The following is a 17,190-nucleotide window of genomic DNA, read 5'->3' as shown; positions in this document are numbered from 1 at the left end:
TATTAGATGCTCCAAAAAGATTTGTATGGTTTTTTCCCCCAGTGCCTCTACTCTGGGTACAGCAAATGCCACCAGCCGTGGGGGTGTCAGCGTAGCAGGTGGATGCACCCTCTGGGACTCACTGGGTGGTACCCAGGAGGTGGAGGCAGGAGACAGCCTGGCAAGCGCCTAGAGGGATTTAGAGAAAGGAAAATGCTACAAGAGTTTGGGGAGAGAGGGACCATTTTTGCGTGGGAGACTGAGGGTGCTTCGTGGAGAAGGCAGCGTGTGAGTGACTCTGGGTGGTGGGGAAGACTTTGGGCAGTGGGGATGGGGCAGGCGGGACACCTGGAGCATGCGCTCAAGGCCAGGAAGCAGCGAACAGCGGAACTCGGCTCTGGCTGAGTGTGAAAACGTGATGTGGCCAACATGGCAGGGCCGTGGAGGGTGTCAGTGTGTCACTGGTCACAGAGGGGAGGGCGGCTGTAGGAGCGAGTCTCGTGGGTTCTTTTCCTCAGCTTAGTACAGACCTAGAAAGCCGGGAAACAATTTGCAAAGAGGCAGAAACTTTGATTTGACAGAAAAGAAGCTGATTTGATTGGCAGGCGACAGAGAAAGCGTGTGCTCTGGGAGGAGAGCAGGTGGCGTGCCGAGCGGGACACCGGCTTTGAAAAGGTCCCAGGTTTTTAAGGCATTACTGTCTGTTGCTTGGGTCATCCTATTGGAGCGCCCACTGGACGGGGGTTTCACATACTTTATGTTGATTGGCTTGGGGCTCAAGGAGATAGTGGGGGGGTTCCTAGAGATGGCCTGTTTCCCCCTAAGGGGCTCAGCCCCCTCTGCTAGCTCTGGATGGAAGATCGCAACTAACTTGAAGGCCTGGTTTATATATATTTTTAAAGATTTACTTATTTATTTGGAAGTCAGAGTTACACAGAGAGAGAAGGAGAGACAGAGAGGTCTTCCATCTGCTGGTTCACCCCCAATTGGCTGCAATGGTTGGAGCTGTGCTGATCTGAAGCCAGGAGCCAGGAGCTTCTTCCAGGTCTCCCATGCAGGTGCAGGGGCCCAAGCACTTGGGGCATCTTCTAGTGCTTTCCCAGGCCACAGCAGAGAGCTGGATAGGAAGTGGAGCAGCCGGATCTTGAACCAGCACCCATATGGGATGCCGGTGCTGCAGGCGGCAGCTTTACATGCTATGGAAGGCCTGGTTTAAACCGCAAGGTCCCACAAGACAGCCGGGGTCTCCTAGAGCCGGTCCGACTCTCCCCGGGGGCTCAGCCCCTTCCCTGCCAGCTCTGGTGGAAGACGGCAGCCACCCTGGAGTGAGATTTAAAGCCGCAAGGTCGCGCACGCAGCACAGAAGCTGTCAGTGGGAAAGGCCGGTCGGCCTGGAGACAGCTTTCCAGCCGCAGCCGGCAGCCTGCTTGTGCCGGACGTTCTCCCCGGGTCTGAGGGCCCGCAGACCCCAGCCCCACGGGCCGGCCTCTGGGTGCAGTAACAAGAACTCCAGGCTTTCTCAGGGCCCTGGTCCCGGGTGCAAATGGCAGAGCTGTGAAGGAGGGGTGGGGCCGGCAGAGACGGAACCGGGGCCACCGTGGCCTCCAGAGAGAGGCCGTGGGGCCACGCGAGGCCTGGCAGGCCCGTGGCACTGAGTTGGGGATGCTATGGGGAGACCTGCGGAGGTGGAGTTGGGGATGGCGGCTGGGTGAGGCGGTGGGAGCCCAGCAGGTGGTGCCGAGCGGAGGCGCAGGTGTGGGCTCAGAGGTGGAGGGGTGGTGCACGGACAGGCAGGAGCCAGGTGGAGACCCGCACCCTCCCTTGCGTCTTCCTGCCTGGCTCCAGGAGGACCCAGGTGTGCCACTCGGAGATGAGTCACCAGCACTGCTCCTGCCACTCAGCCCGAGACCTCGCCGGGAGCCAGCTTTTCAGGGCTGGGACGTGTCACCCCCCACCCCGGACTCATCCCATGAGTCACCGTGGCTGGGCCCAGGTGGCTGAGAAGGGCTGTGCTGTTTGCGCCAAGCCCCAGATGTACCCAAAAAAGGCATTTCTGAGAGGACAGCCGGTTGTGCCGCGGGCCTGGTTATGCACCTCCCCAGCTGCTTGAGTGAGTTCCCGTCTGCAAGCTGAGTTGCAGGGAAGCCAGCTCCTTAGCGTCTTAAAAATGGCGCCCGTGCTCGGTCTCCCTCCCCACCCTCCTCCTCCTGTCCCTGGGTGCTGGTGGCCTGGGGTTGCGCTGTTCTCAGGCAGCATCTGACCTGGGGGAGAGGAGGGAGGTGGCGCGCATTTCCTGCACGGGGAGGGGCTGTCGTGGGAGCCCCCTCCTGACCGAGCTTTTGCAGCTTGCCGGCTTGCTCACGGCGGAGCCAGCTCTGTGGCTACACTCGCCCTGCAGGTGTCTGCCTCCTGACCGCAGGGCAGGGGCAGGGGCAGCTCCTGTCCTTCCTCCCTGGGGTGTCTGCTCCCCCTGGAGCAGCCCCTCCCTCGCACGCCGTCCCCCTCGTGCTCACACCCCCCCTCGCGCAGGCGCCGCTCGCCCACAGGTGCAGACTGGCACCCGCACACGCTCATTCCCCTTCTGCTTTGCCTTCAGCAATCACCCGGCCCCTGCGCAGCAGTCGGAAGCCCCGAGCTGCCGTTCCGTTCTGGCTCGGGGAGTCTGTTCTGTAGAATGGGTCAGGGGGCACAGGCCAGACCCTCGCCCAGCTGCCCCTCCCCCACCAGGCTACCGGCCGTGCAGGGAAGGCTCGTCTTTGCCACCTCCCGCTCCCATCCTCACAGGCAAGTGCATAAGGACGTCTTTTTCTGTTTGTCTTCCAGATTCAGAACATGAACAACATCATCTCCTTCCCCCTGGACAGCTTGCTGAAGGGGGACCTGAAGGGGGTCAAAGGGGTAATGACCGCTGACGCCCGGGGAAGCCCAGAACCGCCGTGCCTCTGCGCTGCCCTCAGCCAGGACCGCAGCGTCGACGCGGGGAACGTGCAGGGGGAGGGGCTGCCTGGGAGGCGCAAGGGCGCTGGGCGCCTCGGGGCAGCGGGCAGCAGCGCGGCTGCTGGGGGTGCGGCTGTGCCCCCTGTGCAGGGGAGCAGCCGGGGCGGTGGCGGGGGCGTTTGGGCACTGGGCTGAGCGCTGTTGGCCCTGCCGGGTGTGTGCTGTGAAAGGAGGGGGTGCATTCTTGGGAGCCCAGAGTTCTGTGATGGGATCTCCCTGTGCTTCTCGGCACGCCCGGCCTGGCCCATCGAGCGGGCCGCCGGAGACGCCCTGATGTCTCCTTTGCCGGGTGTGTGGCCGGGAGCTGTCAGGACCCTGAGGAGGAGAGCCTGGGCCAGGCCTGTGCACTGAGGACCCGAGGACCCGACAGAAAGGCTCTGGGGCTTGGGCCACGTCCTGAGGCCTTAGAAAGCTGCAAAGGAAATACAGCCCGAAATTCACAAAAAACAACCAGTTTCCCCCTCTAAAAGAGCCCTGAGGAAGGGCATCGCCAAGTGGGGACGCTTAGCAGAACGGTGGCTCATTTTGTAGAAGTATTATTGTTACTACGAATGACAGTGAGAAAGAGGTCTTCCATCTGCTGGGTCACTCCGTGTATGGCTTCAAGAACCGGGGCTGGGTCAGATCGAAGCCAGGGGCCAGGAACTCCATCCAGGTCTCCCCCGCGGGTGCAGGGGCCCAGGTTCTTGGACTGCTTCCCCAGGTCATTGGCAGGCAGCTGGGACTCGAATGTGGGATGCCAGCGTCGGGAGCGGTGCCTTAACCTGTGGCGCCACAATGCTGCCCCAGTTCAGTCCTTTTGAGCCAGGGTTTTTCAGAGTAGAAAGTCCTGAATTCCAGACGAGAGTGCAGTAGGAGACGCGGGGTGGAGGGGAGGGGTCTGCTTTTATGTCGTGAGCTGGGCTCACGTCAGGGTTACACGCGTTGAGATTCATACATTAGTGGAGATCGCCTGAGTCCATTTCTTTTAGCAAGATAGACTGAAATATTTGCATACTTTTTAAAGATTTATTTATTTATTTGAAAGTCAGAGTTACACAGAGAAGAGAGGCAGAGAGAGAGAGAGAGAGAGAGAGTTCTTCCATCCACTGGTTCACTCCCCAGATGGCCACAATGGCCAGAGCTGTGCCAATCCAAAGCCAAGAGCCAGGAGCTTCTTCCAGGTCTCCCACATGGGTTCAGGGGCCCAAGCACTTGGGCCATCTTCTACTGCTTTCCCAGGCCATAGCAGAGGGCTGGATCAGAAGTGGAGCAGCCAGGTCTCGAACTGGCGCCCACATGGGATGCTGGCGCTTCAGGACAGGGCGTTAACCTGCTGTGCCACAGTGCTGGCCCCAATATTTGCATATTGAATGTTGTATTTTGGGTTCAACCTCAGAATTAACCTGGGGTAGGAAACAGAGTGCAGGTGATGCAAGATAGGCCGCAAGGATTGTACCTGGGCACTGGGGACCTGGTGAGGGTGTCTCTACTGTTGTGTGCATTTGGTTTATTCTAGATCAGATATATTTTTAATTTGTTTATGTATTTGAAAGGCGGAGTTACAGAGAAAGAGGCAGAGGTAGAGAGAGAGTTCTTCCAACCACTGGGTCGTTCCCCAAATGCCCTCAATGGCTGGAGCTGAGCCAATCCGAAGCCAGGAGCTTCTTCTTGGTCCCCCACATGGATGCAGGGACCCAAGGGCTTGGGACATCCTCTGCTGCTTTCTCCGGCCATGGCAGAGAGCTGGATCAGTGTGGAGCAGCCGGGACTCGAACTGGTGCCCATAAGGGATGCCAGCACTGCAGGCGGCGGCTTTACAGCGCCGGCCCCTGTATCAGATATTTTAAAAGGGAGGAAAATGCCAGCCCTCGTCTCATTGAAGGGCTGTGCTGTAGGCTCTTCATTTTCCCGGGATTACTCACAGCATTTATTGCGGAAGTGAACGCTCTGTTCAGGACTGGTCTAGAGTAAGGAGGTTTAATTGCACAGAAGCTAACGATCTGTCCGACTTAACTGACGTCTCTCTGTTTACAGGATCTGAAGAAGCCTTTTGACAAAGCGTGGAAGGACTATGAAACAAAAATGTGAGTGCTTTCCTGCGTGTAGGGCATTTGCAATGTCAGTTTAATCCAAGTTTGTTGCTCCGAGGGCTTGTCTCAGCAAGCCTGAATCCAGGACGGATTCACCTGCAGCCAGTTGCTGTGGAGGTTAGGCGACACCTGCTCCCGTGCGCGGGCCGTGGCGCTGGGCTCCCTGCGCTGCCCTCGTCCCTCCCTCTGTGGTGTCTGTGCGCATGCGATGTTGCCTTCAGGGAAGTGCGTGGGGGAGGCCAGGCACCGCGTCTCTGGTGGTGCTCTTTAGACACCTTCCCTGCTTGTCGCGTCACAGTTTGCCAAGTGGAACTTCCTGGTGATTGGTGAAAACCGTCTGCCTTTAGCCTGAGGGAGGGAGGGAGGGAGGGAGGGAGGGAGGAAGAGAGAGAGAGAGAGAGAGAGAGAGAGAGAGAGAATCCCACGGCATGCGGGTTAGCTGACGCACAGTTGCTTCACACACGAGGCTGTAGCTCGGTGGCTTCGGGAGGTCACCGTTGCATTCCCGACCTCAGTGTTTTGCTCCTAGGCCCAGCTAGAGGTGAGCTGGTGACTGTGTCTCGGAAGTACTGGAGACGCGGGAGCTGTTTCCGATGCCTCCTGTTAACTCTGTAATCTCTGTGCCGCGGGCAGTGCAGAACTTTCTGGGTGGAAGTGCGCGCTTTCGCTGCAGCCATCTGGTGAAGGGAGAGTGTTCGGAAGGAAGTCATCTCAGACGCTTCTGTTTATTCACCTACGTTAGGCAGGTTTGGGCGTCTGCCCAGTGGTGAACGATTACCGAGCTCAGAGCAGTGAGCCCTTGCCTCTCGTCCTTGCTGTGGAAGCCTTCAGTTCCCATCCCTGCTGTAGCTCGCAGGCCGGGTGTGCAATTTCTCCCTGGACCAGGCTCCTGCGAGCCCGCCCGGTGTTGGAGGATGGCCGCAGCGTTGTAGTCCACCTGGAGGGGCTCCCCACCCGTCACCCCGGGGCCGTCGAGGGCTTGTCTGGGTGCTGGCCCAGGGGGATGCGCAGGAGGGGCAGGGGTCAGCGCTCCTTCTTCACAGCTGAAAAGCCAGGCTGGGGGGTGTTGCTGGTCAGCCAGGAGGAGGGTAGCCGGGCCAGGGCCGGCACACCCGTGTCCGTCCCCTCCGCTGCCCCCGCCGCGCCCCTCGGGCACCTGCAAGGAGGGCTTCTGGGAGTGACCAGACCAAGGGCATCCCCCCGCTGCGCCCCTCGGGCACCTGCAAGGAGGGCTTCTGGGAGTGACTGGACCGAGGGCATTGGCGTTTCTGCAGAGGACTCTGGAGACCCAGCTCTGGCTCAGGAAGGGAGGGGTGGAAGGGCAGTGACATCACTCTGTGAACCCAAGACTTGCACAGACCGGGAGGGTTAGAAGGACTCCTGCAGTCCTAGAACTTGCGGAGGAGAGAGCAGCACCCTTTAAAATGTGAAGTGTGGGGCTGGCGTGGTGATGCACCGGGGAAGCCAGCATCCCATCGCAGAGTGCACCAGTTCAAGTCCTGGCTGCTCCACTTCCGATCCAGCTCCCTGCTAATGTCCCTAGGAAAGCAGTGGAAGGTGGCCCAAGTGTTTAACTCCTTGCAGCACACGTGGGAGACCCGGATAAAGTGCCAGGCTCCTGTCTTCAGCCTGGCCCAACCCCAGCCATTCTGACTATTTGGGGAGTGAACTAGAGGATGGAAGATCCCTCTCTCTGTCATGCTGCCTTTCAAATAAATAAATCTTTAAAATAAAGCATGAAGTAATTCTGTGATAAATAAAATAATTTTAAAAACCTTTTATTTGTAGCCGGCGCCACAGCTCACTAGGCTAATCCTCCGCCTTGCGGCGCTAGCACACCAGGTTCTAGTCCCGGTCGGGGCACCGGATTCTGTCCCGGTTGCCCCTCTTCCAGGCCAGCCCTCTGCTGTGGCCAGGGAGTGCAGTGGAGGATGGCCCAAGTGCTTGGGCCCTGCATCCCATGGGAGACCAGGAGAAGCACCTGGCTCCTGCCATCGGATCAGCGCGGTGTGCCAGCCGCGGCGGCCATTGGAGGGTGAACCAACGGCAAAGGAAGACCTTTCTCTCTGTCTCTCTCTCTCACTGTCCACTCTGCCTGTCAAAAAAATAAATAAAAAAATTTTAAAAAATAAAAAATAAAAAAACCTTTTATTTGTTTGGAATGCATAGTTGCAGAAAGAGAGGGAGAGGGAGAGACAGAGACAGAGACAGAGAGATCTTCCATTTGCTGATTCACTCCCTAAATGGCTCCAACTGCTAGGGCTGGGCCAGGCCCAAGCCAGGAGCCAGGAGCTCCATCCAGGCCTCCCACTTGGGTGCCAGGGGCCCAAGCACTTGGGCCATCTTCTTTGGCTTTTCCCAAGCACATTAGCTAGGAGCTAGGACTGAAGTAGAGCAAGTGGGACTCGAACCGACGCCCATATGGGAGGCTGGTGTTGTAAGTTCTTACCCCACTGTGCCACACCCAATGAAGTAGTTCCTTATCCACAAACTTGTGCGACTCATTTACCCCTGGTGAGTAACACCTGGGACCTGGGGCAGGTGGTCGTTACTGTCCTGTACCTGACTGGTAAGAGAGTGGCTGCTGTCTGGACTTGGTCCCTTGGCAGAGGGACCCTGGAGGTGTGTGATTTTTGTCCAGGGACCTCAGAGCCTCCCTCTGCACTGCCTCCTGGGAGCATGAAGTCAGCGAGCGGCAGCATCCCCTCTGGATGGCCTTCTTTTCGTTCCTGTTCTTGACTTCAAGTTGTCGTGTGGCTACTCTGTGCCTAGCACTGTGCTCCAAGCTGAAGAAGCACATGGCACGCTGGGCCTTGTTTTCTTTAAATGCTCATTAATTTTCATCTTCTTGAAAGGCGGAGAGAGAGAGAGAGGAGAGGGAAAGATCTTCCATCCTCTAGCTCACTTTCAGATGCCCACAATAGCCAGCGGTGGCCAGGCTGAAGCCAGGAGCCAGAACTCCGTTTGGCTGTTCCACGTGGTTGGCAGGTCCCCGGTCACTTAAGCCCTGGTCTGCTGCTTCCCAGGACGCATTAGCAGCAGACTGGATCCGAAGTGCAGTAGCTGGGACTCTGATGTGGGAGGGGGGGCATCTTTAGCACCTGTCCCCGTGCCTCTTCACACTCCCTCCTGCTCCCCGCAGAGGTGGGCAGCCTCATGTCATCATTGCACAACTAAAAAGCTTACCTGAGAGGCAGAGGGAGAGGGAGCCATCACCCACTGGTGTGCCGCCCAGATGCCCGCCACGGCCAGGCCTTGGCTGGGGTTGCAGCCGGGATCTCAGTCCTACACTTAGGTGGCGGTAACTCAGTCCCTTGAGCCGCCATGGCTGCCTCCTAGCGTGTGCTTTAGCAAGAAGCGGGAGTTGTGGCCGGAGCCGGGCTTGGACCCAGAGCTCTGACGCGGGACGCCGGCTTGCTGACTGGCGTGTTAACCGCTGGGCCGCATGCCCGCCCCGCCGACCGGCTATGAAAGAAAGCGTCTTTGAGTGTTGACCCAGAGGCTCTCGGGGCGTGCCGACCCCGTGGTGTTCACGGCAGCCGCGCCAGCCTCGGACTGCTTTCTGCTGTTGTTGTTTATTCTCGCTTTCTCTGGTTCTTCCAAGCCCTTCTTGGACCACATGACTTTGGGCTCCTTCGACCCGCATTGCTCTTTTCTGGGCAGTGTATAGCCGGGCTGCACACTTGATGTCTGGGTGACAGAGTTCAGAGCAAAGGGGGTTGAGGCTGAGCAGCTGAGCGGGTGGCTTGTTTGCTTCTGTCATGGCGAGCCCTGTGTAGGGCAGGGCGGGAGAGCTGGCCGGGTGGTTCCCCCGGGGCCTCTCAGGGCAGGCAGGTGCTGGGGAAACTGAGGCACGTGCACACTTCCTGTGGCCTCTGACTCGGGCAGGTCCTTGGGAAGCCTTTGCTGAGTAAGCAGCAGGACAATCGCGTTTGGCGTTTCCATGAGCCCAGGAGTGTTCCTTCCCGGCGATCAGGGGCCGCGCTGTTGGCAGGTGTGTGGCCAGCCGTTGTCTGAGCGGCTCGAGGGCCGGGCCCAGAGCCTCTCCTGATCCTTGCCTTTCCCCTCCCCGTGCACAGAACCAAGATAGAGAAGGAGAAGAAGGAGCACGCCAAGCTCCACGGGATGATTCGCACCGAGATCAGCGGCGCTGAGATCGCGGAAGAGATGGAGAAGGAGAGGCGGTTCTTCCAGCTGCAGATGTGCGAGGTACGCGGCTGGCAGGGCTGGCCCGGGCCGGGCTGCAGGGCAGCGCCCCCCCCCCCCCCTCGGCGGGGAGCAGGCGTCGGCCGCTGGCTCTGTTGCTTCCGAGAAAACACCAAGCGTGTTGTCGGATTCTGTTTGCTCCCTGTGTTGACTGTTGCCTTAACAGGGGGAGGGTGGAGGAGATAAAATTCACACTTTTATGAAAAGTGGAGAAAAAAACTGAAAAATATCCTTTTTGCCCTCCTGAAACACGCCCTGCCCCCCTCACCTCCTCTCGCTGGAACAACCTGAATCCTGTCTGTCTCTTTCTGTTTCGTGAGCTCTCTGGGTGTCCCTGGCACCCGTGGAGTGAGCGGAGGGGCAGAGGGTTGGGAGGTCAGCTGGGGCAAGTCACAGCCGTCAGATGGTGGCAGTGGGTGCACATCTGCCCCAGAAGTGCCCGCCTGCTCGGGGCGCGTCCAGGCCAGCAGCCCCCACCGGGGAGCTCCTGTCCGTCCCTCTCCATCCTGCGGCCCCAGCGCTTGCCTGGGGGAAGGGGCGTGCCAGGACAGAAGCTCAGAAGCTCACAGGAGCACTGTTGTGAGGCCAGGGGTCATGGGATCAAGAAGGTCTTTTATTGTTATGCCTTGCTGCCGGTGCCAGTGCAGATGGGGGACAGCGTGTGGGGACAGCTCCCGGCTCTGCCTGAGGGTCAGAGCCCCTCGGGCTGGGTGGCCCCTAGCTCCCGCTCCACGCAGTGCACACTTAGGTTTCCAGTTTGCGAGATGCCTGGGTGATGTCTGTGCCAGGTGTGGAGAGTGGGCTCAGCCGGCTCTAATAGCAGCCGCAAAGCTAACCCAAAAGGACTTCTTCATGCTGCGTGTTGGTCTCAGAACTGCAGCAGGAGCTCCGCCGTGATACGTGTTTAGCTTGGAAATACATTTGAGTGGGCTTTTGTTCCCAGAACAAACTCTTTTTTTTTTTTTTCAATGTTTTGATTTTAAAAACATGTGTTTATATAATTTAAGCGGCAGAGCCACACAGAGAGGAAGGCAGAGAGACGTGGAGAGAGAGCTCCCACTTGCTGACTCCCTCCCGCAACGCCTGCCCAGGCTGAGGCTGCACCAAGCTGGAGCCAGGAGCCAGGAATTCACCCTCGGTTGCCCCTTGTGAGTGGCAGGAACCGGTTACTTGAGCTATCACGGCTGCTTCCAAGTGTAGGAAGGCAGAGTCAGGAGCGCAGGCAGGAATCCAGCCTGAGCGCTCGGATACGGCACACGGGCACCTTGACGGCTAAACCACCCACCCAGCCGGAGAGCTGGTCCTGGAAAGCCTGAAGTGTGTCTGTCTGGAGTTAGTGTAGCCCCTCCAGCTCTCATTGGTTATAATGTGCACTGTATTAAAAACTAAGGTCTGAAGAGCCCAGTGCATTACTGTGTTTCAGTTGTACGTGTTTGTGGGTACAGTGTGTCATTGATGCACGTGCATGGTGTGTAACCATCAACTCAGGGCGATCGGCAGTCCCGTGTGCCGGCACGCTGATCGGTCTTCAGGGTGGGAACCTCTGAACCCATCTCTTCTGGTTCTTTACAAAGTGTGTGCCAAGTCGTGGTGAGCTGTGCTGCGGAACAGGAGAACCTGTTTCCCGGACTTGTGTTTTGGCTCCTGTTCCCCCTCCCCTCCCCCCACGCCTGGTTGTAGTGGCTGCATCTCTGTGACATCAGCGCTTCAGCTGCTGTGAACTCTCTGGCCTGAGTCAGCTTTGACTGTAGTGCCTCTTACAGACAGAATGTGCAGCTGGAAAGGCAGAGTTAGAGAGAGAGGCAGAGAGAAAGAGAGACAGAGGCGGAGAGAAATAGAGAGAGACAGAGGCAGAGAGAGAGAGGCAGAGAGAGAGAGAGATCTTCCATCCGCTAGTTCACTTTATATTTATAGCACCGTGAACATTTTGAAGCTTTCAGGGTGGGGATCGTGGGGAAGGGGGGTATGACGGGTAAGTGAAAGCTTTAATTTAGAAACAGTTTGAGTAAAGGAAATTATTTTTTTTATTTGACAGAGTTATAGACAGTGAGAGAAAGAGACACAGAGAAAGGTCTTCCTTCCGTTGCTTCACCCCCTAAATGGCCGCTACGGCTGGAGCTACACCGATCCGAAGCCAGGAGCCAAGTGCTTCCTCCTGGTCTCCCATGCAGGTGCAGGGCCCAAGCACTTGTGCCATCCTCCACTGCCCTCCTGGGCCACAGAAGAGGGGCAGCTGGGACTAGAACCCAGCGCCCATATGGGATGCTGGCGCTGCAGGCAGAGGATTAACCAAGTGAGCCACGGCGCCGGCCCTAAAGGAAATTATTTTGTAAATATATTTTATTTGATTGGGTATTTTTGGACCACTTATTAAATGAATTATTAAGCTGCAATTGAGTTGTTAAGTGAGCGTGCTGATAAGCCACATATGAGTGTGTTGTGAATCACCTGCCGGTTGTACTTCATGGAGCTTATTTTATTTAAAGTCCTGTACTGCACCCAGGAGGTGTGTCACCTCCTCCTTATTTGTATGTTCACCATATACTTTGATATTTGAAATGCTGTGTACTGGAAAGGCTCCTTACATTTCTAGAACAGATTGGATTTTATGTGACCTTTTTTCCTTGAATTAACAGCAACAGAAAAATGAAAAACAAACAAAAAAATGGCTGGAGCTGTGCCAATCCAAAGCCAGGAGCCAGGAGTGCCTTCCGGGTCTCCCACGTGGGTGCAGGGGCCCAAGCACTTGGGCCATCTTCTGCTGCTTTCCCAGGCCTTCAGCAGGGAGTTGGATTGGAAGAGGAGCAGCCAGGACTCAAACCAGCACCCATATGGGACACTAGCTCCACAGGCAGAGGCTTAACCTACCATGCCACAGCGCTGGCCCCTGGGTCATATTTTTGATGCTATTTGACAGTCTCTGCCTTTTGACTGGACTGTTTAATCCATTCATGTTTATTGATATGGTTGGATTTCCTTCTGTGTTTTTTGTTTTGTTTTGTTTTGTTTTGTTTTTAATCTAAACTCTCCCAGAATCCTTAATGTGTTGACTGCTGAAATTCTAGCAGCCTGCTGGGAGCCTGGCCTTGATGTGAGTGTGAGGAGGTGGGCTCCCTCCTGGCTCTCTGGCCGTGCTTTGCACTGGTTACATTGCCCGGTCCAGGTGTAGACAAGTGATGAAGTCGCTTATTTTATTGAAATGCCAAGTGAAGATGGTGCCTGCGTGCCGTGAACTTGAGGTCTGCTGGCCCGGGACTGTCGAGTGCTGGGGGCACTGGCTCTGCAGGGCTGGCAGCTGCTGGCGGCTCTCACGCTTGTGGAGCCAGAGAAGTGCTCAGTGCATGTGCAAAAACAAGGGTGGACTCAGTCAGCCGTGAACTTGGGGTTTTCAGGGAAGACGTCTGATGAAGCCTTGGGCCAGGTGGCCGAGACCAGGAAGGGCTGAGCAAGAAAGATCCCACGGAGAGCAGTTGTGTGAGAAGCCAGCATCCGAGTGAACAGGACTGACTCTGCTAAAATCATGTTAGGGTTGTCCGACCGTTCCTGGAAACTGGAGTTCTTGGGATCCAGACTGTGGAGGTTCCTTAGGGTTTGGAATTTTGGTTGCCCGGAAACTAATCTACGGGAGTGGTTTCAGGCTTCTATCTTTTATTTTATTTTTTGACAGGCAGAGTGGACAGTGAGAGAGAGAGACAGAGAGAAAGGTCTTCCTTTTGCTGTTGGTTCACCCTCCAGTGGCCGCCGCGGCTGGCGCGCCGCGGCCGGTGCACCGTGCTGATCCGAAGGCAGGAGCCAGGTGCTTCTCCTGGTCTCCCATGGGGTGCAGGGCCCAAGTACTTGGGCCATCCTCCACTGCACTCCCGGGCCACAGCAGAGAGCTGGCCTGGAAGAGGGGCAACCGGGACAGAATCCGGCGCCCTGACCGGGACTAGAACCCGGTGTGCCGGTGCCGCTAGGCGGAGGATTAGCCTAGTGAGCCACGGCGCCAGCCAGGCTTTTATCTTAAAGCTGGGAACTTTGTCTCCAAAGTGAATTCGTAGAGAAATTCACAGAGCCGCTGTGAGTAGAGAAGGGGTGACAGGTGCTATTCTGCTCTGTAGTGAATATAAAACCCGGATGTGCTTTTCTATAAACCCGGTCACTGTAGGAAAACACATAAAAAAAAGTCAAAGTCACCCCAGATGTTGCTTATCAAAAGATAACCAGCCTGATGGAGAGCAGGGTGTCTTTTGTGTACCCCTGTGTATTTGTGTATAAAAATGATTTCCATAGAGATGGGAGTTGGCACAGTGGTTAAGACACAGCTGGGGAGGCCTGCATTCCACATCGGAGTGCCTGGGTTCAAATCCCAGCTCCACTCCCCCTTCCAGCTTCCTGCCGACGTGTGCCCTGCGAGGCAGCAGGTGACGGCTGCAGTAGCTGAGTCCTGACACCCACACGAAAGACCCGGATAGAGCCCTGGACTCCTGGCTTCGGCCTGGCCTGGCTTCGTTTGTGGCAGGCGTTTGAGGAGTGAAGCAGAGGTGAAGAGCTCATTGCCCCTCCCCCTCGCCCTGCCGTCTACGTAAGATGAACATGAAGACAATCGAAGAGTGATTTGTAGAAGTGGATCGCGTGCTGCCCGGCTTTGCCCCTGGCAGGAGTGCACTGCGGCCATCTTCCACGCCAGCTTCCCTGCTCTCTTTCTCACTGCGGCTGCGCTGCACTCTCCGTGTGGAGCCACCATCTCACCATTTCCTGTCTGGTCCCTTTGGGTTGTGGCCGTGTTTTCACTTTACCCACAAGGCTACAATGAGCCCTCTTTTCTGCTCATCTGTGTCGATTTTTATGATTCTCTTCTTACGATAAGTTCCTGTAAGAATTTCTGGGTCAGATGCTACACACTTTAATTTTTGATACATTGCCAAGCACTTTATTAATGATGTCACCATTTGATACCTTGCCAAATTTCTCATCCAATTAACAATGAACAAATATAAAAAAGAAAGGGAGAAGAGAATGTGCTGGCAGTTATGGAAGCAAAGGAGTCTTCTGTGGCTCACAGATCAGAGCAGCTTCCTTCCATGGGACAGCGCTGGGAGAGCAGGTACACACAGGACAGCCCTGGAGAGCAGGTGCTCTTGGGACAGCCCTGGAGAGCAGTGTCACAGGACAGCCCTGGAGAGCAGGTACGCACAGGACAGCCCTGGAGAGCAGGTGCTCATGGGACGGCCCTGGGAGAGCAGGTACACACAGGACAGCCCTGGGAGAGCAAGTGCACATGGGACAGCCCTGGGAGAGCAGGTACACACAGGACAGCCCTGGGAGAGCAGGTGCCCATGGGACAGCCCTGGAGAGCAGGTGCTCATGGGACGGCCCTAGGAGAGCAGGTGCTCATGGGACAGTGCTGGGAGAGCAGGTACACACAGGACATCCCTGGAGAGCAGGTGCTCATGGGACAGCCCTGGGAGAGCAGTGTCACAGGACAGCCCTGGAGAGCAGGTGCACACAGGACAGCCCTGGGAGAGCAGGTGCTCATGGGACAGCCCTGGAGAGCAATGTCACGGGACAGCCCTGGAGAGCAGGTACACACAGGACATCCCTGGGAGAACAGGTGCACACAGGACAGCCCTGGAGAGCAGTGTCACAGGACAGCCCTGGGAGAGCAGGTGCTCATGGGACAGCCCTGGGAGAGCAGGTGCTCATGGGACAGCCCTGGGAGAGCAGGTGCTCATGGGACAACCCTGGGAGAGCAGGTGCACATGGACAGCCCTGGAGAGCAGGTACACACAGGACAGCCCTGGGAGAGCAGGTGCACACAGGACAGCCCTGGAGAGCAGGTGCTCATGGGACAGCCCTGGGAGAGCAGGTGCTCATGGGACAGCCCTGGGAGAGCAGGTGCACATGGGACAGCCCTGGAGAGCAGGTGCACACAGGACAGCCCTGGAGAGCAGGTGCTCGCAGGACAGCCCTGGGAGAGCAGTGTCACGGGACAGCCCTGGAGAGCAGGTGCTCATGGGACAGCCCTGGAGAGCAGGTGCACACAGGACAGCCCTGGAGAGCAGGTGCACACAGGACAGCCCTGGGAGAGCAGGTAAACACAGGACAGCCCTGGAGAGCAGTGTCACAGGACAGCCCTGGAGAGCAGGTGCACACAGGACAGCCCTGGGAGAGCAGTGTCACAGGACAGCCCTGGGAGAGCAGGTAAACACAGGACAGCCCTGGAGAGCAATGTCACGGGACAGCCCTGGGAGAGCAGGTGCACAACAGGACATCCCTGGGAGAACAGGTGCACACAGGACAGCCCTGGAGAGCAGGTGCTCATGGGACAGCCCTGGGAGAGCAGGTGCTCATGGGACAGCCCTGGGAGAGCAGGTGCACATGGGACAGCCCTGGAGAGCAGGTGCACACAGGACAGCCCTGGGAGAGCAGGTGCACATGGGACAGCCCTGGAGAGCAGGTGCACACAGGACAGCCCTGGGAGAGCAGGTGCACACAGGACAGCCCTGGAGAGCAGGTGCTCACGGGACAGCCCTGGAGAGCAGGTGCACACATTCTACCTCTGCATTACAGCTGAGTGCCGCGTGACTCAGCCCAGTACAGTGGCTGGTGCAGAGGCTTCCTGTCTCAAAGAAGAGACGCTCAGATTTCTTCCACAGGGAGTTACCTTGTTCTACAAATGTTTAGGAAAGAACAGGGGCCGTAGGTTAATCCTGTGCATGTGGCACCGGCATCCCATACAGGTGCCGGTTCTAGTCTCAGTTGCTCCTCTTCTGGTCCAGCTCTCTGCTGTGGCCTGGGAAGGCAGTGGAGGATGGCCAAGTGCTTGGGCCCTGCACCCGCGTGGGAGACCAGGAGGAAGCACCTGGCTCCTGGCTTCGGATCTGCGCAGTGCCGGCCATTGCAGCCAATTGGGGAGTGAACCAACGGAAGGAAGACCTTTCTCTCTGTTTCTCTCACTGTCTGTAATTCTACCTGTCAAATAAATAAATAAGTAAAATCTTTAAAAAAAAAAAAAAAAAGACCAAATGTATTTCCTGATGCTGGTTTCGCAGGTCCCTGGGGCTTCTTAATGTTTTAATGGCTTTTAATGAATTTTCCAAGTTAAAAGTGGGCTTAATTCATTTCAATTTGCTCTTTGTAATAATTGATTTTTTTTTTTTGATGTCGAGTGTCTTGGGGTTAGAGACGTGATGACAAGGGTCTTAGCCACAGAATCGCAGCAGCTGGCATTCTGGGTAATGACCCATCTAGAAAAAAGGTACTTGGGACAGAGTATGTACACAGCAGGAGTCAAGAGGGGCAGAAATCCTTTTCATCTTCAGTCTTCCGGGAGGCTGGAGCAGCGCCTGCTGCTAGAGCGTCTGGTTAGTAGGATTCTGGCACTTGCACATCCGACTGCCTGACCGTCAGGTGGCTCGTGTGGCAGCAGGCTGAGTCACTGAGTCGCGACGTCCGGAGATGCCAAGCACTTGCCGTGAGCTGTCCCCTTGTAGAAGACACGGAGACGCTGCGCTCGGAGGCTCCCATGAATCTCGTGTTCTGCTTCCTTCTGTGACAATCTCTCTCTCTCTCTCTCTCTTTCAACAGTATCTGCTGAAGGTCAATGAAATCAAGATTAAAAAGGGAGTGGATTTGCTTCAGAATCTGATCAAATATTTTCATGCCCAGTGCAAGTAAGTTCTTTGTGACGATGCCGTGTTACATAGTTCCTCCGCGTAGGACAACTGCTGGTAGATCTGTGAGTGTATCGGGGAAAGCAAGCACTCAGGTAAGCAGCACAGGGAAAGGAGTGCGGTACTGATGCGTGGCCTGGACGGTGCGTGAGGCGAAGGGAGCCGGACGCTGAAGGCCACACACCGTGACCCCGCTCTTTTGCAGAGGGAAGGAGAGAATGGGAGACGGCGGCCAACGGGCCCAGGCTTTCGTTTTGGGGTGCTAAAGATGTTCTGGGTTT

General features: G+C 56.7%; 1 protein-coding gene across 4 annotated transcripts in view; it reads left to right on the top strand.

Annotated features, from left to right (window-relative positions):
- Window positions 1–17,190, top strand: part of ASAP2 (ArfGAP with SH3 domain, ankyrin repeat and PH domain 2) — a 167,743-nt gene that overhangs the window by 89,351 nt on the left and 61,202 nt on the right. For 3 of the 4 annotated variants that reach the window (XM_051833312.2, XM_051833314.2, XM_051833315.2), the window contains 4 exons: window positions 2,803–2,877; window positions 4,993–5,042; window positions 9,128–9,257; window positions 16,824–16,909. In XM_051833312.2, coding sequence (XP_051689272.2) covers window positions 2,803–2,877; window positions 4,993–5,042; window positions 9,128–9,257; window positions 16,824–16,909 — 341 coding nt within the window. The remainder of the gene's footprint in view (window positions 1–2,802; window positions 2,878–4,992; window positions 5,043–9,127; window positions 9,258–16,823; window positions 16,910–17,190) is intronic. The other variant, XM_051833313.2, reaches the window with a different exon arrangement.

Source organism: Oryctolagus cuniculus, chromosome 2, assembly GCF_964237555.1.
Source record: "Oryctolagus cuniculus chromosome 2, mOryCun1.1, whole genome shotgun sequence".
Lineage (NCBI taxonomy): Eukaryota > Metazoa > Chordata > Mammalia > Lagomorpha > Leporidae > Oryctolagus > Oryctolagus cuniculus.
The sequence above is the reverse complement of the archived record's forward strand: the minus strand, read 5'-3'. Positions and strand labels throughout refer to the sequence as shown.